We start from the raw sequence: 24,865 nt of genomic DNA on the forward strand, positions 1-24,865 counted from the left end.
ATAATAAAAAGTGCCAAAACGTTTTTTTGACTCAAAATATATTGGGTCAATGGGTCTGGTCGGGTATCCGAACTGACCCGTGATATTCGGGTCGGGTCACCAAATTCATGACTTGCCTTGGGTCGGGTCAAGTCAATTACCCGACCCGACCCGACCCATTCAGAGCTCTACACGTGACTTATACTTTCTTTTATTTTCTTCTATTTTACTGTGCCTCATCACATGATTTATATTACTCACGTGATTTTTACTGTGCTTTTAACACATGACTTGTCGCAGTATAATTCTCATTTTATTTTATTTATTTCTGTAACTGAACTCATATTCTCTCTTTCTAATTAAATATTTTATTACATTCTATATTCTTTACGCAACATACTTACGCAATTTCTTTTTATTTTTATATTAAATTATCATTTATTTCATATAATTCATTATTATCTTTTACAATCTTTCATATCATTCTTTTATTGTAATAAAATTATTTCTCATATATCAAATAATAACATTTCAATATTTCTCATATTTACAATATCCTTTAATTTTCTCTTTCATTTAGTAACCTATACCAGGCTTGCTTTTACCTTCTTCATAGAAGTATAGTAGTTTACGGGTTTGTTACTACTAACTTTTCTTTTCTTATAATACTTTTAAATTTTTCAATTATTTATTAACTTTTATTATTCATAAAATTCATTCTTATTATAAATTTTTATTTTCATTTAATTTTTTTTTTTAATCTTTTCATTATTATCTTGAATATTTCATTCATTTTTTCGATATATACTTTTTCAATATATCGTATATTTTCATTTCTCATATATTCCGTAATATTCCTTTTTCATAATATTACTTTTACTATATCCTTTTTCATAAATAGTAACACTTTTCTCATATCTCAGATAAGTCTTCCTTATCTTATCATTTCTTTGATGATTTCTCATATCATCCTTCCTTTTCTCATATTTCTTTGATGATTTCTCATATCATTCTTTTCTTATTAATTTTACAAATCTTTCTTTCATTTTCTCATATAATTTTCTTTTATTTCTCATTTAGATCTTGTATGAAGACAACAATCTTTTAATTTCTCAGAGTATGCACCAAAAATGTGACACGCTGCCCATAGGATATTAAAATAAAATATCGTATGTTGCCATTGACGTGTTGAGTTCGTATAATATCTATGTTTGGTTTAAAATAAAAATTAGTTACAAAAATTACAAAATATTATTTTAAATTCTCGAACTTAATAATATAATATTAATTAATTCTCAAGTGTACAATGAGCATATTCATATTTGAATAACTTTTTAATAATTAATATTTTAATATTATTTTATTTGAGCCAAAATTTGACTGCGGAATTTCCTATCGAAATCCACTTGTATTTATACATTTTAAGAAAAATTATTTCTAATACTTCTATCTTTTCTAATAATAAAAATTTAAGAAAATAAAAGATCTATTATCATATGACTATCTCGTTACACTAAACTAAACTATAAATATAATTTTATTGGCTAATTATTTACCCATCGGTTAATTATTTATCCTTATTCTATTTTATTATATTTTCGGTTATTACAAGGTTTCCATCGTTTTTTGATTATAGACTTAAGTTTACCAACATTTCTTTCTATAGAAATTTCAATCGGGTAATACGTATCAGAAGGATATCCAGAAATTATACAGTTGAGGGCAACAACTGATTGCAAGTATTTTTGTTATTTATTGTAATAGAAGACTAACGTAAGCAAAAAGCAACACTAACCTTCGATTTTAATAATTATGTAAAGATTGAATTTGGGAGGATCTTCTTTCCAAATATCTTTGATTTGAAAATATGATAATATTTCATTGCTATCAGAAAGATCAAAAGAAGGAATTGTATTACTGCTTCCTATACAGGTATTTGTGCCATAATCTGAAGTCACTTGCACCAACAGTTTCAAAGTAATCTTTTCAGCTTTAATATGTCTTTTAAGTTCACCAATTATTTCGTTTTCTTTAATTTTAATAGAGATTATATTTCTGAATGGCTTTTCCAGAACCAGACAATTAAGTAATGTCATATTTCTGTGGCAAAAACACATTTTTCTGTATTTATATTTTAGCATTAAGAATAATTTTGCTATTAATGGAACACTAAGTGATACACATTTCGATGGCTTAGATATTGTGACAACATTCTATACATGCCACCCAAATTATTTTGGACTGCCGTAATTATAAGTAAAATCCCAAATTCAATTATGGCATCCCAAATTATTTTGGCACTTTACATAGTAAATTATATATAAACTGAATGAATTATGGCATCCCAAATTATAATTATGGCATCCCAAAATAATTTGGGCAGCATGTATACAACATTCACTAATACGCCAAGTAGCTTTAATAATAAGTGCTATGATTATACAAACAACACCAAATTTATAACTTTAATTTCTTATAAGTTTCTCTAATGTTCCCTATCCATTTCCCTTCACGTTTAATTTTAATTTTTTCATTACAATCATGGTAATCCTTGAGTCTATACTCTTTATCTAGGCCAAATTTATCAAGCAACATTCTTCAAGTATATTTAATGAAAAAATTTCTTTTAGTTCTTTATCATAACTAACGAGAATTGCAGTTAATTTACCATTGGTGATTTCAGTTACCTTGCATCCATTATTAACCCATTTTTTAGAATGCTTTCCATCTTTCCTTAATACATATTCTCTTGATGTCCATATCTCATCGTCTTTTTTAATAACTTCTGCATCACATACTTTCTGAAGATACATATCTACTTTTTCATCTAAATATAAAGAGTGTAGGATTGATCAAAAATTATTCGTACAAGCAAATAAACATCTCAATACCTACTTCCGTTATTAAGATTTAAATTTTCCATTTGTTCGATCAATTTTCAATTCTTCCAATTTTTGATCAATAACAGCGAATCAACAATAACATAAGTGCGTTCTCTTTCAGGTTGCTTTTTCTAGTACTCACTAATAAGTTCTGTTACCTCAAGCTTCTTTACGACTTTTGTTTTCCAGACTAAGACTTGAAAATTCTCTTCCTTCATATCAGTCATCGGCCTCAATATCAGAAATGATGTCATTATTTTTTCTTGATTTCTTCAAAAACTCTTTTTTTAAGAAAATTAATATTTACACTCATAAGGATCTTAACAGGAAATAGAACAGAATTTTCCTCTATTTTATCATAGAGGTGGCAAGTAAGCTCGATTTTAACATGATTCTGTAAAAATTGATAGCCACATATTTATAATTCAATTTATCATACCTAAAAAATACATGAAGTATCTCTAATCGTCTGGAAAAAAATTTCACAAACTTCATGATAAACATCAGCTAAAATTGCCACAACTCAACATCCTTTCTTTGTAAGGAAATGAAAAAAATTGATTAACATCATTGTATGGGACTCTGACATGTAAATTGAATATCTTTTGCACTCCGATATTTTCTTACTTCATGTGAAATAAGAATGACTATGAATAAATATAAAAAGATATCAAGTGAAACATTTCGGTAAAGTTATTAACCAATAAGAACTATAGGTAATTTACTATTGTCATTTGGCTTCATTACATGCAAATTCCTGCTTAATTTTTTCTACAAGACAGCCAAGATTGTTGGCAGTATCTACTTCAATATGATAAGTCTCAACTATTTTATAGAGGTAACAAGTGAGCGTAATTTTCTCCATGATTCTATAAAGGTTACTCATAATAAATATTAATAATCATGTATTTATAATTCAATTTACTATATCTGAATTGTACCTTGGCACTGATCGTCTGGAAAAAAAAATTTTATAAACTTGATGATAAACACTAGAAGCTCAAAACATTTGCGGGCAATAAAAAAAATTTTTACAACTCAACGCTTATTTTTTATAAGAAAACAAAAAATTTGATTAACAAGACTAGTTCCATAGAAATAATACAAATAGGAGAATTATTCTCCTGCCATGTAAATTGGAATTTTTTTGTGAAACATCCAAAATCAGGATTAAATTAGAATCCTTGCCAATCAACTGATGAAATTAACTCTTTTTCCTGCCGTACTGCTGAAGTGAACCAATTGAATAAATGTTCGCCATTAAGTTTTATTGATGATAAATTTTAACTGTCATTTTTTTTAAACACCAAAATAATGATCCTGTTATCTTAAATATAGCGGGCTTTTTCATTTATCACATTAATTTGCTGATTATTTTCTGATTTTATCACATGATATAAAATGCCGTTACAACTTACAAGACATTGCATAAAATTCTACATATTAATATGACCTCAAATATTGCAAATAATTTAAATTTTAATCATACAAAGTTTTATTCAAATTGAATTATTATTGACCGATTTTTGCAAGTAGTAACTTTTAATTTAATGCATTTTACGTAATTTTTTAATATAAATGACTGGCAGATTTAAAAACTCACATAATAATCGTACTTTAAATCTTGCAAACTAATAAATATTAATAAAATATATTTGCAAAAAAAAATTTATTAGAATCTGAAATAAATTCAAGAATTTTAATATGTACCTTCCATATAAATTAAAAATCTATTATAATTCCTGTTGCAAAATCATAAATAACTCAACATATATACATGCTAGAAAAATGAATTTATATTTATTTGAAAGGAGAGAATGAGATCTATCCAAAAAGTTAAAAATTGCATTGATTGAATCATTGATTCCTTAATAAATACGCTCAACATATTTACTATCAATTTGACATAAACTCTTGCATTTGAACGTAAATATCTCCTTATCTAATGATTCAATTTGCATGATTTTTGATTCCAAAATTAGAACACATTTACACCTTTCAAAGGAATAAAAAATTATTTATTTAGCATATGTGTATGTTGATAAATTAACAATAATGTTATTACAATCAAAACCTGACATAAATTTTAAATTATATTTCTTACCAATAATTGTAGCCATAAAACTTCTTTCACTTTATTTAAAGAATGTTGTTTAAGCTTTTAATAGAATATACTGATGAAATTCATAAGTCAACTCCTAAAAAAGAAAAAGAAATAATTAATTTATTAATAAAGGAAAAAAAAATTCTAAAAATCCTATCTGATCCTTTAAATGGTAAGGAGTTCTATCAATAAAGAATTTTTTTGACACTAAACTTATTATTGTCCAGAGCGTAGCGAAGGACTATATAATTTTACGAAGGTCAATGAGAATTAGTGTCACATAGCGATTTCCAGTTGTCCGCACGCGTCATTTCTGATTGGTCCGCACAGAATGTGTATTGAAATTTTGTGCTACATCAAAAATAAATAAGTTTATGATTACCTTTTTTTTAGATTTTGGCTAGTAAGTATATTTTTCTTTAAACGACTTTTTATTTTTTTCCTAGGGTTTCTAGATTTCTTGTACATTGTAACCATGGATATCGAACTTAATAGAATAGAAAGTCACATGATCAGATAAATAATTAGCCAGAAAGGATAAATGTTTAGGAAAAGGAATGATCTACATGATGTAATATTTATTAAATGATTAACGACGAACCAATAGATCAATCAGAGGGTCGATCGATGCGGCTTAGCAACCAATTTATCAAGTTCGTCAACAGGAATAATTAGGGAGAGGAACTATAAGCCACAAAAGATAGATTATGGGACAATATGAAAAGATAATATAAAAGATAATATGGAAAGATGATACAAAAAGATAGCACAGCCACAAAAGATGGATTATAAATTATTTCTTTACGATGTAATATTTGAAAGAAAGAAAAGATAACATATAAAATAGTATATAAAATAGCATATAGAAAAAATCATGTATAAAAGATAGCATACAAGATAGCGTATAAAAGATAACACATAACATAAAATATTAGAAAGAAATAAGAAGTAAGAAAAGAAAGAATAAGAAAGTTGGTTTAAATAGGAGCGGAATGGGAAGTGAATTCCACAGTCGCCAGTGAGGATTTTGAATTTTAGGTAATTTAGTTAGTTGTGAATTTTATGAAGATCAAAATATAAATAAAGTACTTTTTACCCATTAATTAATGATTATCGATTCTTTTATACTGTTTTCTTATGATGAAAAAGTATGTTAAATAATGGATTCCTTTACCATTTGATATATGAGAAACGCACGAACATAATAGTTCGGTTAGTCGGAATGTACACAATCATATGGGTGAAGGGTTCATAAATGTTTGTAAAAACGTTAATTATTAAAAGTTATCTCGAATATACTTATGATTCACCTAAGTTTTAATTAATGTTAAATAAGTATTCAAATGATGAAGTAAATATGAATATAAAGAATTAGAAAATGATGAAAATTAAGTTAAAGATTTAAAACTAAACTAAGCAAGAATATTAATGTTTCGCTGAGAACACATATAATAGAAGCAGGGAACTTTGTTTACCGCCGGGTGGCAGACGGGGGTGATAACATACTGGACTGGTGAGTTGTTTTTTATTTGTTTTGCTTTAAAGAAACATTTTTAGCGTTTCATTTTTATTTTTTTTTATTTAGGAACACAGGTTTTTTGTACATACCGGACTTTTAAAGGTAAATTGTGAGGGCTTTTCTTACTTGTTTAACCTTAAAGAAACGTTTCTAACGTTTCATTTTTCATTTTTATTTTTTTAGGGATGCCAGATTTTTTGTACAAATTAAATTTTTAAAGATATTTGGATTTTTGTACAAATCTATCATTCCAGACTTACAACGATTTCCGTTTCCTAGTTTAAAACTTTACAACTTACACTTAAGAAGAATCTAGAGTGTCAAAATATATCTTTATTTGATTCCAACTATTTTTTGTCAAAAATTCTTTGTAAAGCCAAATAATATAAACGTACTATACTTATTTTCATTTTATAAGAAGGTTTCAAGTGTTTATAACTTCTGGATTCCTTTTCCAATAGCCAGATTTCTTTGTAATATGTTTAAACAAGACCTGAAAAATCAATTTTTTTTATCATCCTTCGCTATTAAATTTTTTGTGGCACAATTAAAATAAATTAGTACAGCTATTACATGTACAATACATATGATATTCAGCCAATAAAATACATATCTATATACAAACAATTATGTTAGTATTATGTCATTTAAAAATTACTAGAAAATGTGAATTTTAGTTAGGGGCATGCCAGAAATCAGCTGATTTCTCTCAATTAGCCTTAACCCCACCCCACCTAATTGAAATCTGATTGGCTAAAAAAATTATTACTATTAAATATTAAATATTATATATAATAATTAGTATTATATAATTATTTTGGCTTCTAGTAATTCAATTTGAACAAACTTTTTTTTGTTTTGTAAACCTAGACTTTTAAAGCTAAATGAGTGCTATAAATTAAAAAAAAGTTTATTAAAATTGGATCACTAGAAGTTAAAATAATTGCATTATAATAATTATTATAATATAAATTATAAATACAATTATCTTGGCTTCTAGTAATTCAATTTGAACAAACTTTTTTTTGTTTTGTAAAGCTATATTTGTAAATTAAATGAGTGCTATAAAACAAAAAAAAGTTTATTAAAATTGGATCATTAGAAGTCAAGATAATTGCATTATAATAATTATTATAATGTAAATACAATTATCTTGGCTTTTAGTAATTCAATTTAAACAAATTTTTTTTTGTTTTGTAAAGCTAGATTTTTAAAGCTAAATGAGAGCTATAAATTAAAAAAAAAGTTTATTAAAATTAAATCACTAGAAGTCAAGATAATTGCATTATAATAATTATATATAAAAATAATTAAATTACTTATATTTATATTTAAATATATAAATGTCACGTGATATATATAAACCTGATCTGAAGCTTAACTCCCCCCACCCCCTTTCAAATCAGCTGATTTCTGGCATGCCCTTATTTATTATGGTGTCATAACAGATAATTTATTAAATAAAAAACTAAAAATAATATATATGCTGATCATTATGTAATTATTTAAAAATTGGAAAGCCTGCTATGTTGTTATCTTGAATTTTGATAGTAGAAAAAACAGGTAAATATCTTTATAATAAGCTCATTACACTTTCTTTCCATTATTATATTTAAATTTATTGAAATAGGTTCAGGAAAATAAAAGTACTCTGGATAACTAGAGATGTGATCTGGATGAAATTTTACAATCCGTGATCTGCCCAGATCAATCCGGATTATCATAGGATTAAATCTGAATAATCTGGATTAACTTCAAATTTTGGGTATCTTGGCACCTAACGATCGTATAGAGATGCACTATAGCTCATTCGAATCGTTGCAATGAGACAATTCGAATGAGCTATAATACATTTTTATACGATCACTGGATGCCGAGATAATTGGCAAAATGTGAAACATTGGCATTTTTATTTTACGATTATACAAAATTTTACATTTTGCCAAATATCTCGGCATCTAGTAATAATACAGAGATGCACAATAGCTCATTCGAGTCGTCTTAATGCAACGATTCGAATGAGCTATTGTGTATTCCTGTACAATCGTTGGATGCTGAGATATTTGGCAAACCGTCAAAAATCGGTAGTATCGTAAATAAAAAATGCTGATGTTTCACGTTTTGCTGAATGTCTCGGTATCCAATGATTTTACAGGGATGCACTGTAGCTCATTCGAATCGTTGCATTGAGACGATTCGAATGAGCTATTGTGCATCTCTGTACGATCACTGGATGCCGAGATATTCGGCAAAACGTAAAATTTTGCATAATCGTAAAATGAAAATGCTGATGTTTGATGTTTTGCCGAATATCTCGGCATCCAGTGATCGTACAAAAATGCACAATGGCTTATTCAAATCGTCTCATTATGATGATTCGAATGAGCTATTGTGCATCTCTGTACGATTATTGAATGCTGTTTCAGATTAAAATGGATATCCTTAATCCATCCAGATGCATCCATTATCTATTTGGATCGGATGGATTGGCAGATAATCCAAATTTTTGGATTTTGGATCGCATCTTTATGGATAACATGCTTATCAGAGACAACAATGATTCTTTTGAAGCTTTAGCCTATATGGTAAGCAGTTGAAAAATTATGTTTTGAATATTCTGAAAATATACTGTATATAGGATCCTGTCACGAATAGTTGTCAAGCAAAAACAATGTTTATTGATGAAGTTCAATATTCCATTATTGACACGCCCAGGTTCTTTGATAGCCAAACTTCTACAGAATAAATACAAAAGCATATTATTGATTATTTTTTATGATGCGCTTGCGGAATAAAGGCTATCTTAATTATTTTCAGTATATAGCTAACAGTTGTATCTTACATCTGTCTAGCTAACAATGAAACTACTTTTAATTTTACATTATTTTACTTGATTTACTTTACAGAAGCGACTTGGCTTATACATGAACAACTCAAAACCTTAAAACTGATAAAAAATTTTTTTGAAAATGATGCACTAAGAGAATATGCTATAGTTGTATTATCCAGACCTAATAGTAGTCAAATGGATAATCCAGAAAAAATGAAATGTATTTGGAATATAAAATTTACCAATTTTGTTGAAATGTTAAATAGTCGTTAGGGGATTTCTCTTAACCCCAACTTTAGTTTTAATCTAAACTATGGAGTTTATTTAAATGAGATCAAACGGCTTATTGCTCTTATACCGGGAGTCTATGCTTCAGAAAAAGCTACAGAGATTTGGCAACAATACATCGCTAATGTGTGTCAAGTACAAGAAGATAAAAAAGCAGCAAAAAAAGAATACGAAGAAAATTTACAAAATGAAGGGAAGGCCACTGCTAACAAAAAATAGGAGAATGAAGTGAGAAAGATTAAGAAAGACTATGATAAAAAGCAACATAAATTACTCGTAATAAGTCTTGCAACTGGAGCCTTCAGTGGAAGTTTAGCATACTTTTTAACATTCTTATATCCTAAAACGTGTATTTTTATGGCTGTATTGTATATATTTCAAGGCAGTTAACTTAATAACGAGCGAAATTTTTTCAGTCGTATTAGAAATTTATTTTATTAATCAATATATAATACATTTGGGTATTGTGGATGTGTATGACTGTATGTACAGTGGGTTGGCAAAATAAAAAAAAGTTTCTATTCGTATTCGCTTAACAGAACTCTTTTGGATTATTGCATCGTATAGTCATCAATGTGGGCTGAGGTATAAACCACTCAAGTTTACCCAATTTTTTTTTGTTATTAGGACTAGTGTGGTTTACTAGTATTAACTAAAATATTATGACGATAAAATAATGTTCTCAAGATCTTTTATTCAACTAGCCACAGTCATTGGTCATGATAATTGCGAAAAGAATAAATCATAAAATAATATGAGCATGCGTAATGTTTTTTGGTAGACAACAGAAATAATAGTTAATATACGGAAATGTAGACAATAAGCAATTATGGATAACAAAAAATTTTCGTGTTCGATATTTGTATTCTGTATAAAGTTATTCCATTTGATATACATCATTTGTAAAAATCATCTTTTGGAAATGATCAACTATATTGCGTATCGTTATAGTTATTCCATTCGATATACATCATTTGTAAAAATCATCTTTTTGGAAATGATCAACTATATTGCGTATCATTATATAGTTATTTCTGCATGGATAACTATTTTCTAAATTATAACGCCATATCAATTATAATTGAAAATGAAATTTCAGGATGTTCTTATTCACCATATCATTTGTATATAAAAACAATAGGACTTTCAGATAATATCAAACATATTCATCAAATTACGGATCAATAGATGAAAGTTTTGAATAAACATTTTTCTTTTATGGAGACTGCAATAGACAGTTAAATGATCTAGAGACTCAGGTGAAATTATTGGGCACCTTTCGAGATTACATAAAATTTATTTCTTAGCCTAAGAGTAGAAGGGGAATTAGAAATAGGTGAATGGTATGAAGCAAAAATGCTTTCTTTGAGAGATTATTTCTTAAAACTAGGATCTTGAATTACAGTGGTGAGCATTATTTTTTGGAAAAAGAAAGAGGCAAAATATGTAAAAAAATGCATTAAAAACTGTCTAATATGCCAGATTCATCATTCCAAATAATTTTGATCACCACTGTAGATAAAAGTGATAATGGGATCAAAAAATTAGGGAATTTGAGCTTTACCTGAAATGAGAGACAAAAAGTAATAAAGTATTTCACGATTAATAAGAAAATATAGAACTGGCAAAAATATTATTAAAGAACAACTCCTGTAAAAGACAGGATCGTTATTAAAAGTTCTTGATAAGAAATAAGTCCGGTGAGAGTTTCGTTTACTTCTATTTTCTTTCTTTGATAGAAAAGACGTACATTTATTAACGTACTTATTATTATAATAAAAATTGTCTTAGCATAGAAATATTGATGTTAATAGTTAGATATCATTCGAGTTAATTCATTTAAATGAAGGGAAACTGTGTTTCATAGAAGCGAAATATTTTGTTTTTAATGGGACGATATAATTGTCCGTATCCCATAGATAAAAATTTGTACATTACTCAGGTCATGGAGCAAAGATATCTACCGCAATTTCTACTATATACCATAAAATGTAGATTAATGTATGATATCGCAACTTCTTAAAAAATGTTTATATATTATTACACAACTAATCTACAAATATCTTGAAGACAAAGATCTTACTATTATAGCTTTACAGGCTGATTTTAATGCAATTATGGAATGACATAACTATTTTTATATTTAACGACTATTTAAATTACAGCAGTATAATACAAAAGTTGCTAGACCTTATGTACTGTTAGAATGTTTGAATGCAGATTTATGTGATAACCCTTCACCTAAACTGGTTAAGAAAAAGAAGAAAAAGAAACAAAACAAAAAGACTGTTTAGTCTGATTATCATTATTGACTTGGAATTAAAGAATATTTGCTTTTTGCGTTGTAGAATACTAGGATGGTGAGTTTGAATCACGTGATTTGTTTTAAATCTGACGTTACCTCTAATAGGATTATATATATAATTTGTAACTAACTGTGGATTCTTATTTTAAATTTTAGTTATTTTATGTTTATCTCTCTGCTTTTTGACTTTTCATTTAGTTTTCAATTTTCGTTATTTCCCTATAAAAAATTTTTATTCAGCACACTCCGATTTTTTTCCAAATGGTTTGAAAATGTTCCGAATATTACTGAAAATATTCCGATTATATTGCGAATGTTGTTTTAGTCAAATTTTAGGAATTTAACATAAATGAAAATTTCTAGAAATATTCCGAAAATAATCTAGTTTTATATTTAAATTGAAAATACTCTGGAAAACAATTTCATGTAGATCACTTAATAAATTAGTTAAATTAAAAAGTTTATCAATATAAGTGGACGCGTTTAAAAACATGTATATAAGTTTAAAAAACGCGTTTAGCTTTAATCTATAAAAAAAATAAGCTCGCAATAAATGATCATTGAAGTATAAAAGTATAAATAAAAGCGTATCTTTGCTTTTTAGAACTTAATTCTTATTATTTTTTTTTTAATATTACTACTACAATAATATTTATAAAATATTCAAAAAAATAAAAAAATTAACATATTAACGGTAAATATAAAATTATAACAGTAAGTAATATTATTTGAGTAGTAGTTCGAGGATAAAGATTTATTGAAATTTTTAAATATTCTGAATTTACCATAACATTACTTTTATTTAGATATTATAACAAATTTAGAATAAGCTGCTATGATATGATAATCGCCAACTCCAACGCCTATTTCTACTGTTATACCATCAAATACTCCTACAGCAGACATTATAATTAAATACAAAAAATGTTTCAAATATAAGATTAGTGATAAAATTATATTAGTGATATTAATAATACGGTAATTGTTAGTTTCCATGTGGTTTAATACAAAATCCTATTACTAAAGAAGAATGAAAAAATGGAAAAAATTATATGACCAAAAGAGGACTGGAAAGATTTTCTCTATTTATCATATGATACATATTGGACTTATCGGGCAAGTATTAATTTTACATTTTGAGAAGTCTTCGTGATAACTGAAGCTAAGTGCTATTTGTGAAAAAGGAAAATATGCATCAGAACAAACTTTGGGTAAAATTCAAAATGTCATTAATAATGTAAGTTATATATTTATATCATCCATATTCTTAAACCTAACTAACTTTCTAAACTGTTATTTAGTTTAAAACCGATTTTCCAACATTTCCTATTGACTTTGTTTTGCAAAAAATGACTGAAGATATCATTGGAAATTAGGGTAATTATTTAGTACGTTATTATTATGTACAATTTTATCTGATATTAATATAAATTTTATAGCTGAAACTGAACGCAAGAGAAAAGTTAAAGAAGCTCATTTACAAGGTATTGATCCACCTTCCAAACGAAAAAATATCACTCCCCTAATCTAAAACTCAAGAAAACAAGGCCAAATTCACGAGCACCAATTCCTGATAAATCATCATCAAGTATTGATATTAATGTCCAATTGTCCTCACCCGAAGTTATTAAAGAGAAATCTGCATCAATTCCTTCTAAACAATTATTGAAGCATCTTCAAATGTAATTCTTACTGAAAGAAGAGCTGATGTTCAATTAGTAACTTCACAAATACAAGAGGTTTCAAGAAATTCCGGTAAATTTATTTTTTGTTGGTGTTTATAATATTTATAATATTACAATTTATAATTTAATAAATATAGGAGGCAATAAAAGTTCAACTATAATGACGAGATCAAGTTTAACAAAAGAAAAAAACAACTAATAACCAAATTGCTACTCGCAAAAATCAAAGAAAGCAAAAAGATAGAATATTATTATTCATATACTCATAGATAAGTACTTTCAGATAATATCTAGAAAATATAAATATAAATAAAAAGTACTTGTAATCTGTAATATTCAATAAAATTTTTTTCTGAGTACTTTCGGATAATATATATTGTAAAACATCTGACAATATTCCGGTTACATTCATAAAATTTACCGAGCAATTTCGGGTAAAATCTGTAATTATCATTCTGAAAAATGATCACTTTCCGTAGTAAAATCGGATAATAAAAATCGGAAAATTTTCGGAATACATAAACCAGATAAAAATCGGAATACATCCAAAAAAAATTTTTTATAGGGTTTGTATTTTGGGTTAGGTTTTATCTTTTGGTTTTTGTTAGCAGGGTGTTTTATTTTTATGGTTTGTATAAGTGGCCTTGTTAGCAAGCACTTAAATATGGAGTTTACCTGAAGCTTTCAGTCCTTGACTGTTAGTTTTTGGGTCTTTTCATTTTGTTAGGATTCCTCTGTTTCATGTTTTCTTATAAAATAAATAAAACTTGTGTCAGTCTTTCATCACTTTGCCATAAAAAAAAGAAGTATTATTTATCTTTTTTAAAGTAAAAATATCTGGAATATTTGATAGTTAAATTACAATAAAATTAGTTTATTATTTTTATTATTCTACTTTAAATTAAGATATATATATATATTATATTTAGTTGTAAATGTTTTTAACTGAAATATATATTTTATAAGTTTGACTAAAATTATATTAATTCCGGGTAGAATTAATTATAATCGCGATTGATTTTTCTAATGCATATTTTAGGTTTCACAGCGAAATCTATCAACCCTTGATATATCAAGATTGATACTCTTGCGTGACATTATTTTTTTTCGTTTTGTGGCTAATACATGCATGTTTATTTATTTACATGCTATAAATTATTATACACAGTAAATAATGTGGAGTATTTATATGTGTAAAATCACGCCAAAATCATATAATGCGTCACTTAATACTTTTTAATACAAGTTTTTTTTAAAGTAGATTTGGAGTGAGGGGGAAATACTGCAACCAAAATACTAACAAAATGTTCACCCCACAAAAAAAAAATTACATAATTTATAATATGATATCATAATTTTTCTAATATATATAGTAAATAAAAAAAAAATGAAATGAAATTATATATATAAGGAGGAATCTAAATTTTTTTTTTCCTTTCTCTAAAAAAAAACATTTTTTATTTTATTAAATTTTTTTTTTAATTGACACCGTTATCTCATTTTATACAATATAATATATCTTTTGTTTTAGTGAAGAATTTTTTTCTTTTATTTAAAAGGTAAGTTCTGTACAATACATCCTTTTTTTAAACAAAAAGAAAAAAATTCGAGCAAAACAAAATATCTAAATAACAATTCTTTATATTAAAAATTTATATTGATAACAGGATAGATTTTTAATACTTGTCTTAAAAATTTTGATAAGCAAAATGCGACCAATCCTAACGAACCTTTTAATAACATCATTTCCTTCTAACTCATTCCCAAATTCATCGACACCACCATTAAATACACCAAGTTCAAGTCCATTACTACGTCCAACATCATCACCTATGACTCCAATAACACCACTAGTACTAAGCGACTCCACAACTACTGGTAATGGTGGTCATTATGAAAAAGAAGATTTCTTTTCTCATGAAGCAGGTTATTTCTTTCATAATCATAATGAAGAACTTTATACCACTTCGCCTTATTATTATACCGAACAATCTTATAATAATAATAACTGTAACACTGCTATTCAACCACAAGTTACAGTTAATATAAATAATCCTTCCCCATTATCTTCTGGTGCCACAACAAATTCTTTCAATACGTTTAATCCTAATTCGACTCCAGCAGCAAATAATTATGCGAATTATGCGTACAATCATCATCAGATGATGTCATCATTTTGTAATGATTATACTGCGCCGACATCACACTTCTCTCCTGGAATGGATTACAATCAACAATCTTATGATGGTAATAATAATATTAACTCCCCAAACTCACCATATAATACATTAGGGAATATGTATCTTAATGAACACATGCAAAATCAAGACGCACAGTTGCATGAAATGATTACTGGTCTTAGTAGAATGGATATAATAGATTCTCTTTAAGTTCATTGGAATCTATCAAATAGTAAAATATTTTTTTTAAAGAAAAAAAAAGAAAAAAAGACGAATATTAAATGTATTATTTGTACATATTTAAAATTTAGAAATAAATGGTCATTTCTTTATAAATTGCATCAATCAAATTATTATTAAGTTCAAATAGTATATACTGTATAGTAAAATTTCAGAATTGTAAAAAATTAAAAGCCCATATGCCAAATTATCATAATCTAACATTCGCAATTAAAATATACGTTTATATTCATATTTCTCTTATAAATGTAATGCAGGTATAACTTTTACCCAAAACTATAATAAACTATTGTCCCTCAAAGAAATAAATAATTTTTATAGTGATAAATTAATTTAAACTTAAGCCTCAACAAACAATTTTATTTTTAGGATAAAGATAAAAAAGATTATAGGAAGAGAAAATCAACTTACAAAATATTTTTATACGGTAATCGCTTGTTTTCCAGGTTCTACATTTGTTTCCTGATCATCATCTTGGAAATCCTCCTAAGGAAATATTTTGAAAATTTAATATATGCGAGAATATACTTAAATGATGAATTTCAAATTTACAATTACCGGATCATAAATAACTCGAACCATTAAAGAACAACTTGGGCATCTAGCTATATCCTCCCCATCCATTAAATCTGCCTAAAAGATCAAATAAATAAGTATATGTATTAAATAATAAAATTAGAAGAAAAGAAAACGCATAGTTACTATTGTTATTTCGAAGCGATCACCACATGGACATGGGTAATGATATGTTTTTGTCTCTTCGTCAAATTCAAAATCCTCTATAATAGACCAAAAGGTAAAAAAAAAAATTAATTGGATCAAAATAAACATAAAAATCCAAAAAAAGTAATTAGAAATATTACCAATCTCTATTTCATCATAAAAAGAAAAGGTCATTTTGTAATACGAAAAAAAAAGAAAAATATTTAGTACTGAGAAAAAAGAATAGTTTCGGCTTTTATAACTAAATAATATCACGTGAAAATACCGTGACCGATCGCCTAAATCCTTTTTAATTTATTTTAAAACTTTTTTCCGATTCTTGATACTTTTTTTGTCAAGTAAAAGAAAGCCATTGAACGCTTATTTGGCTAGATAAACTTTCCAAATTTATAGGCGTCAACACAAAACGTCGAATATATAGATCTTCAAATTAAGTAATTAAGTTAATTATATTTAGTATATCTGTGACACAATATGATCATCCTATAAATTTCAGAAAGTTTTATTTCTTTTATTTAAAAAGACGTTGAACGTCTCGTAAAAAAAATAACCCCTTTCAATCTTTTCAAATACTTCGACCATACTTTCTTAGGATTTATTATAAAAAAAAAAAAATAATTCCATGGTTAATACTCTAACAATAGATCAGCCAAGTTTTTGTCTTCCAATAATTGAGCATAGCGGTCGAATATCATTATGTGGTTTACATACTTTAATAGCGAATATTTTGTTTGTCTACATGGTGGTATTTGGAGTTATATGGTGGGCATACTCCCGAAGGAAACCCATTCATGGTACGAATAAAATTTTTTTTCTCTTTTTTTTACAGGTCTCTCAAGCGCCTATCTTTCGAACCTAAACATTTTGACTTGATCGTATCTAGACGAACATGTTAACCAAGAAATCAATCATATACGTCCGAAATATAATGGATATCCGGATTCTTTAAAAAGTCTAGTAAATATTATATGTGTATTAATAAGCATATTATCAATTTCAAACATATTGTATATTGTGGTCATATTTATTGAAAAAGAACGCACTGAGGCGGATATACCGTCTTATCTTACAACTTCAACAATTTTAATATCAATTTCGTGGGTATCAAATTATAGTTTTGTCGTTTATGAAAAAAATAAAAATCAAAGGTGGAGTTACTTTACTCAAGGGTATTGGTATTTGGCATATATTCTCTCAAATTACGAGTTATATAATCGTCTAATATACATTACAAATCCATTTGGTCAAAATGACTGGGCTCAAAATTGGATTTTAATGTTAATTTATCTTATCCGATACACGATTCATTTAATATTAGTTATATTTTCTATGATATTAACCTTCCTTTGGAGACGTTCTAATGAGTCTAATGGATATGTTTGTTTGGATCACCATATTAACCATGACATTTCTGCAGATGATGATACAATAATAAATGATGATGATATTGATACACCGTCTGCTGATGTTGAAAATCCACCTATAAGTCCAAAACTTCAGAAGCCTATTTCAATGGCCGATGATCCAAAGTATGCCCCACCAAAAAAACTTGGAGAATTTTTGTCAAAATCAAAAAAATTATTACCATTTTTATGGCCAACGCATGATGTGAAATTACAAATATTTATACTTATCTGCATTCTACTTTTGGTCGCTGGTCGAATTGTAAATATTTTGCTGCCTTATCAAAATAAAGTATTGGTTGAAGGTTTGAAAAGGGGCGAATTTGTTTGGAAAGAAATATTAGTTTTTGTTGGTCTTAGATTTTTACAAGGAAACGTGGGTCTACTAAACACGTTACAAAATTTTTTATGGATACCTGTTGGACAAGTAATAATTTGCATTGTATTTTATATTCAATTTAAAGTTTCGCAGTGTATGAAGTGAGTAAACTTTGTAATTACTTATTTTGTAGTTCACGACGCGTGAAATCTCGGTAAAGATGTTTGAACATCTATTAAATCTTTCTCTGAGGTTTCATCTTAGCCGTAAGACTGGGGAAATATTACGAGTTCAAGGTATTTATTTTATTGCTTTTTGTTACCTTTTTATTTGTAATAACAACGTACAACTTCTTTTATAGATCGTGGCGTTTCTTCCATTGTATCTATTCTTTCGTCGTTTCTTTTTGATGTCGTTCCTACGCTGGTTGATATAGCTATTGCTGTAGTCTATTTTACATATGCTTTTGATATTTTCTTTGGAATGATTGTGTTTGTGACTATGTCTTTATATTTAGTATCTACAATTATAATGACAGAATGGAGAACTAAATATAGAAGATTAACAAATTTTTTAGATAATGCTATGGAATCCAAGGCAGGTGGGTAATCAATTCAGATTATATATTACAAGTCTGGTGACAAATCGTATTTTACTTAATTTACTACAATACTTTTCTAATATAGTCGATTCATTATTAAATTACGAAAATGTTAAATTGTATACTGCGGAATCTTTTGAAGGTAAGAAAAATGAATTAAATATATATATACTCATTCATTCATGTGTTTATTTTCTAACATAATAATTATTTAGTTAATCAATATTCGGATGCAATTAAGTCTTATCAACTTGCTGACAAAAAATCCAACTTAACTTTATATATACTTAATACAACTCAAAATGTTGTTATTCAATTGGGACTTTTGGCTGGTTGTCTCTTGTGTGCTTCACGAATAAGGAGAGATGAAATGAGCGTAGGAGATTTTATTATGTATTTAACCTACATTATACAATTATATGGCCCGCTTAATTGGTTTGGGAATTATTATAGAGTAATTCAGAAAAATTTCGTAGATATGGAAAAGATGCTTGATTTGCTCCAGGAACTTCCGGAAGTAAAGGATTTACCTCATGCAGAACCACTTACTGTTCAAAAAGGAGAAGTTATCTTTGACAATGTGTCTTTCTATTATGACCCAAGAACTCCGACCCTTAAAAACATTTCTTTTACTATTCCAAGTGGTTCTACTGTAGCTTTAGTAGGTCCATCTGGTGGTGGCAAATCAACAATATTTCGTCTCCTATTTAGGTTTTATGATGTTCAAAATGGTCGAATTCTTGTTGATGGACAAGATATTAGGCATGTTCGACAAAGGGATTTAAGAAGTTGTATTGGAATTGTACCCCAGGTAAGTAATGTTATCAAAAAATAAAGCAGTTTCAACATTATTTAATATTTACAAATATAACTAGTAACAAATCCATGTAAAAATATATATAGGATACAGTATTATTTAATGATACAATAAGATATAATATTCGTTATGGTAAAATAGGCGCTACTGATAAGCAGGTTGAGGAAGCTGCAGAGGCAGCTCAAATTCATGATAAAATACTGGGTTTTCCTGATGGTTACGATACCAAAGTTGGTGAACGAGGACTTAGATTAAGTGGCGGGGAGAAACAAAGAGTCGTATGTTTTCTTTCATTATTTTAAAAAGAATGATAAAATCATAAGCAAACATAATATTTATAGTAAAATTTTAAATTTATAGGCAATTGCAAGAACACTATTAAAGGTAATTTTTTTTTTTCCGAAATCAATTAATTATTTCCACTGATTTAATATATTTAATAATAACATAAATTAGAATCCGCAAATCGTGTTACTTGATGAAGCAACATCTGCACTTGATACGCATACAGAAAGGCATATACAAAAATCCTTGCGTCGTATGACTGTAAATCGAACAACATTAATTATTGGTAAATTTTAAGAAATAACAATTTCTGTTATCCAGATTCAAACTAATTCTTATTGTTTTCTTCAAAATGTTTAGCTCATCGCCTTTCAACAATTGTACATGCTGACCAAATTCTTGTACTACAGGGCGGTGAAATTGTTGAAAGAGGTAAATTAATTAAAGATACATTATTTATATTATTTATTTCATTAACTTTATGAATTATATTAATTTAGGATCTCATTTGGAGCTGATGCAAATAGAAGGAGTATATCATAAATTATGGAATAAACAATTAAAACATCATGAAAAGATAAAAAGGGAGGCAGAGAATAAACAACGCCTTGCTACAACTGCTACAACTGCTGCAACAACTGCTGCAAGTATAACTAATTCTGCTAGCGCCAGTAACATTGTTAATAGATTTAAAAAGGAAGAGGAAGAAGATGCAGAAACTAGTATTAGTACAACAGGGCATGGAATAAGTCCTAATAAATCTCGAAATGGGACTACTAGTTTTGCTGAGGAAGAAGGTGCTGATGGGGATGATGAGAGACAAACTACTACTGCTCATGAAAGTAGTGATGATGAAGGTGAAGAAATAGATGAAGAAATTGAAGAAGTTTATTAAGTTATAAATCCATGAGACCATGTATTACTGAAGACTCAAAATGATGGATTTGTATATTCTTAATCAAATATAAGACATTGTGTTAATTGTTTTATATGACTAAAACCTAATGACTTTTATATTTGGTATTCTTTTTTTGCAATTTGCTTATTATTAACTTTAAAATTGCATGTATAGATAACAATTTAAATAGTATTTAAATATATGTAATTATATCAAAAATTTAAAATTTTAATTGTAATTTTTTTTGATAAAAAGAATATTAATAGATAATTAATCCTTTATATTAAAATTCTTATTAGATTTTAAATTTAATAAAAAATTAGGTATAATTATTAAATTGCTTATTGATATATATTTAAATTTTATAGTTTTAAACTTGTTTTGAATTTTTCAAGTATTAAATATTATATAAATAAGATACAGTAGAGCAAATTTAGATTGTTTTCACTATCTCACAAATTTAAAGCAAACATGTATGAGGATTATAATAGTGATTATAACAGATGTGAAAAAATGGTATTTATTGAACCCCTTATTTATTGTATATAAAGATGAAGATATGAAAAAACAAGGTGGACGTTTATTAATTTCGAATTTTAATCTGAATATTCATGTGATTTTTAATCATGAAGATTCTTCATGGTTTGCACCTATAATATGATAATACATGTTTGATATTGGAAAAGCTATATATTGAAAAATAAATCTTTGATTATATGGTGGAGTGAGGAGCACTGTTATTTTTATTTTTATCAAAATTATTGGCATACACTTATTGAGAATTATTTATGCTATAGATTTGAAATTATTCCATATTGAAAAAAAAATTTTCTCACAGAACTTGGTTTGTATTAGTAAGATTATTGGAAACCTACAAAAAAAAAAGAAACAGTTAATTTGTTTCTTTAATAAAACTGAAGTTTTGAAAAATTCAAAACTTACCAATCCAATAAAGTCCGAAGGAGAAATCTACAAAAAAAAAGATGAAACAATTAGTTTAATGTTTCTTCAATAAAAAAATCAAAGTTTTGAAATATATTTGAAACTTACCTACAAATCGATAATGGAAACCTACAAAAAAAAAAGAAACGGTTAGTTCGTTTCTTTAATAATAATAAAAAATGAAGTTTCGAAAAATTCAAAACTTACCTATCCAATAAAAAGTCTAAAGGGGAAATCTACAAAAAAAAAGAAGAAACAATTAGTTTAATGTTTCTTCAATAAAAAAAAATTAAAGTTTTGAAATATATTCGAAACTTACCCATTACCCCAATTCGTTAATGGAAACCTACAAAAAAAAATAAAGAAAATGATTAGTCCGTTTCTTTAATAATAATAAAAAATAAAGTTTTGAAACACACATCAAAACTTACATGTCTATTTCTCAATAATAGTACGAAGAAGAACCTACAAAAAAAATAAAGAAATGGTTAGCAAACTGATTCTTTTATAAAAAAAAATCTCAAAAAGTTTCAAAATATTTCAAAAACTTACCTGATCTATCAGTCTGAAGTAAAAGCCTACAAAAAGAAGAAAGAAACGATTAGTAAATCATTTTTTTTAAAGTTTTAAAATAACCCAACTTTGAAATTTACCATTGACTAATCTATGCCTTAAACCTTAATATCTATTATATTTTAAGGGTGTCTTGAACCTACAAAAAAAAAGAATGAAAACATTAGCAAACGTTTCGTTAAATAAAATTTTTAAAAAAATCTAACTCTCCTACCAAAATTCCTACACGTCTAAAAGCTGAATAACTAAAAAAAAAAATTTGAAATTAGTTTATTAAGGTGAAAACAAGGGAAATAATAAAAATTTAAAATACCGTATCCAAAGAGCTAAGGTGTCACTTAAAAAGAAGGAAGAGAGAATGGATGAAAGAAAGGAAAAAGAAAAAGACGAAAAAGTGAGAGGGAAAGGAAGACGAAAGAGTGAGTAGAAAGGGGAAGACGAAAGAGTGACGAATGGGGTGAGTGGAAAAATAAAATGAAAAAGTGAGTGGAAAGGGAAGTATGAGAAAAAAAAGGTTTAATTCAAGTTTAATAAATATAGTATCACTTATCGCGAAATGCACGTGATACATAATTTTATAAAATATCAACTAAAAGTTATTGGTCAATTTTTTTTGATTTTTAAGTTTAGCCAAAATCTAGTTGAATCACATGACACTTCAGATGAAATTTTACCAAAAGGTCTTGGTGACGAAAGAAATGATTTTGATCAGTGATCGTGCCTATAGTGAGATGAAAATTACTTTTATAGATCTAATTAAAGGTATAATTTCTTGTAAGTTAGCAATGTATACATCCTTAATTTTTGAAAATCAGAATTTACAAGAAAAATTCTTAGTTTTATTACAGCTATTTTCTAAATTATTGACCCCCCCCTGTTATTTTTAAAAAATTTTTCAGATACAGTCAGACGCAATCAGACGCAGTCAGACACAGTAATTCTGGCTGACTTATAGTGCCGGCCGGAATTATGAGTCATGTGGTTACACAAATTCCAAAAAAGGAAATTTTGAATTTGCAAAAATCACAAAAATATTTTTTGTGGAATGGGTATCGCCAAAAAAAGGAAATATTATCGTGTTAAATTTCCTTTTTTGGCAATACCCATTTCACAAAAAATATTTGTGATTTTTGCAAATTCAAAATTTTCCTTTTTTGGAATTTGTGTAACCACATGACTCATAATTCCGGCCGGCACTATAAATCAGCCCGAATTACTGCGTCGACTGCGTTCCGATTGCGTCGACTGCGTCCGAAAATTTTTTTAAAAATAACAGTGGAGGCCAATAATTTAGAAAATAGCTGTAAGTTCGAGAATTTAAAATAATATTTGGTAAGAAAATAATATTTTGTAATTTTTGTAACTAATTTTTATTTTAAACCAAGCATAGATATTATACGAACTCAACACGTCGGTGGCAACATACGATATTTTATTTTAATATCCTATGGGCGGCGTGTCACATTTTTGGTGCATGCTTCGAGAAAGTAAAAGATTGTTGTCTTCATACAAGATCTAAATGAGAAATAAAAGAAAATTATATGAGAAAATGAAAGAAAATTTGTGAAATTAATAAGGAATGATGATATGAGAAATCATCAAAGAAATATGAGAAAAGGAAGGATGATATGAGAAATCATCAAAGAAATATGAGAAAAGGAAAGATGATATGAGAAATCATCAAAGAAATGATAAGATAAGTAAGACTTATCTGAAATATGAGAAAAATGTTACTATATATGAAAAAGGATATCAATCACTGCGCATGTAATAAAATTTAAGGGCAAATTTTTCTTATTATGATAGCCATATTAAAAATTATGGTGCCGTATAGTTATTAATTATATAGACTTATGTATGTAGATCAAAATCGGCTAAAATAAATTTTATTGGTTAAAATTGATGATTTTTGAATCCATAATTCTGGCCAAATTTTGCTTAATTCCGGCCTATTTTATAATGCCGGCCTAAATTTTATAAAAATTGAAAAATGCAGTTCAAATGTAACATCACATTTATATAAAATAACTTTCAAACTAAATATAGAAAATAATACTTCTTGACAACATCTAAGAGTGTGTTGAAAAATTTCTTCAAATACTTTTTGTTTTTTAAGGTGGATCTTAACTAGAAGTTGGTACATTTTATTTGCTAAAAATAAGGAATAATGAGAAAAACTTGAAATTTGTCAAATATAGTAAATAATTTAAACTCCAAATTAAGACAGAAAGTATTTTATATAATTTTATAACAAAAAAAAAGCTAAAAAAAATATTAACTCAAATAAATTTT

General features: G+C 27.1%; 6 protein-coding genes across 6 annotated transcripts; 3 read left to right on the top strand and 3 right to left on the bottom strand.

Moving 5' to 3' along the window:
• Positions 1-1,769: 1,769 nt before the first annotated feature.
• On the bottom strand, positions 1,770-2,075 carry OCT59_016486 (uncharacterized protein; the record flags this gene model as incomplete). The annotated part of the gene is made up of 1 exon (XM_025328608.2): positions 1,770-2,075. The coding sequence occupies one exon, from the start codon at positions 2,073-2,075 to the stop codon at positions 1,770-1,772; it is 306 nt and encodes a 101-aa protein (XP_025165852.2).
• Positions 2,076-2,549: 474 nt separating this feature from the next.
• OCT59_016487 (uncharacterized protein) lies at positions 2,550-2,902 on the bottom strand (the record flags this gene model as incomplete). Its single annotated transcript, XM_066145738.1, has 2 exons — positions 2,550-2,806; positions 2,875-2,902. 2 exons carry the CDS (start codon positions 2,900-2,902, stop codon positions 2,550-2,552), a joined length of 285 nt encoding a protein of 94 aa, XP_066003491.1.
• Positions 2,903-9,021: 6,119 nt separating this feature from the next.
• Positions 9,022-9,821, top strand: OCT59_016488 (uncharacterized protein; the record flags this gene model as incomplete). The annotated part of the gene is made up of 3 exons (XM_066145739.1): positions 9,022-9,069; positions 9,123-9,199; positions 9,614-9,821. 3 exons carry the CDS (start codon positions 9,022-9,024, stop codon positions 9,819-9,821), a joined length of 333 nt encoding a protein of 110 aa, XP_066003492.1.
• Positions 9,822-15,030: 5,209 nt separating this feature from the next.
• Positions 15,031-15,982, top strand: OCT59_016489 (uncharacterized protein; the record flags this gene model as incomplete). Its single annotated transcript, XM_066145740.1, has 1 exon — positions 15,031-15,982. Exon 1 carries the CDS (start codon positions 15,302-15,304, stop codon positions 15,980-15,982), a length of 681 nt encoding a protein of 226 aa, XP_066003493.1. The 5' UTR covers positions 15,031-15,301.
• A 41-nt stretch (positions 15,983-16,023) lies between these two features.
• Positions 16,024-16,934, bottom strand: OCT59_016490 (uncharacterized protein). Its single transcript, XM_025309661.2, has 5 exons — positions 16,876-16,934; positions 16,715-16,791; positions 16,571-16,645; positions 16,424-16,498; positions 16,024-16,298 (listed from the first exon to the last, which is right to left on the bottom strand). Exons 1-4 carry the CDS (start codon positions 16,907-16,909, stop codon positions 16,433-16,435), a joined length of 252 nt encoding a protein of 83 aa, XP_025165847.1. The 5' UTR covers positions 16,910-16,934; the 3' UTR covers positions 16,024-16,298; positions 16,424-16,432.
• A 423-nt stretch (positions 16,935-17,357) lies between these two features.
• Positions 17,358-21,412, top strand: OCT59_016491 (uncharacterized protein; the record flags this gene model as incomplete). Its single annotated transcript, XM_025309660.2, has 11 exons — positions 17,358-17,529; positions 17,619-18,565; positions 18,651-18,753; positions 18,819-19,058; positions 19,144-19,200; positions 19,274-19,869; positions 19,962-20,153; positions 20,236-20,259; positions 20,332-20,446; positions 20,521-20,592; positions 20,661-21,412. The coding sequence occupies 11 exons, from the start codon at positions 17,358-17,360 to the stop codon at positions 21,053-21,055; spliced, it is 2,913 nt and encodes a 970-aa protein (XP_025165846.2). The 3' UTR covers positions 21,056-21,412.
• Positions 21,413-24,865: the final 3,453 nt, after the last annotated feature.

The sequence above is a fragment of the Rhizophagus irregularis genome, chromosome 25 (genome assembly GCF_026210795.1).
Source record: "Rhizophagus irregularis chromosome 25, complete sequence".
Classification (NCBI taxonomy): Eukaryota; Fungi; Glomeromycota; class Glomeromycetes; order Glomerales; family Glomeraceae; genus Rhizophagus; species Rhizophagus irregularis.

Coding starts and splice junctions, on each gene's coding strand:
- OCT59_016490 (XM_025309661.2), bottom strand. CDS start 16,909: ATGACCTTTTCTTTTTATGATGAAATAGAGATTG. Junction 16,792..16,875: donor TTATGATGAAATAGAGATTG/GTAATATTTCTA, acceptor GGTCTATTATAG/AGGATTTTGAATTTGACGAA. Junction 16,499..16,570: donor TTCGAGTTATTTATGATCCG/GTAATTGTAAAT, acceptor ATATTTCCTTAG/GAGGATTTCCAAGATGATGA.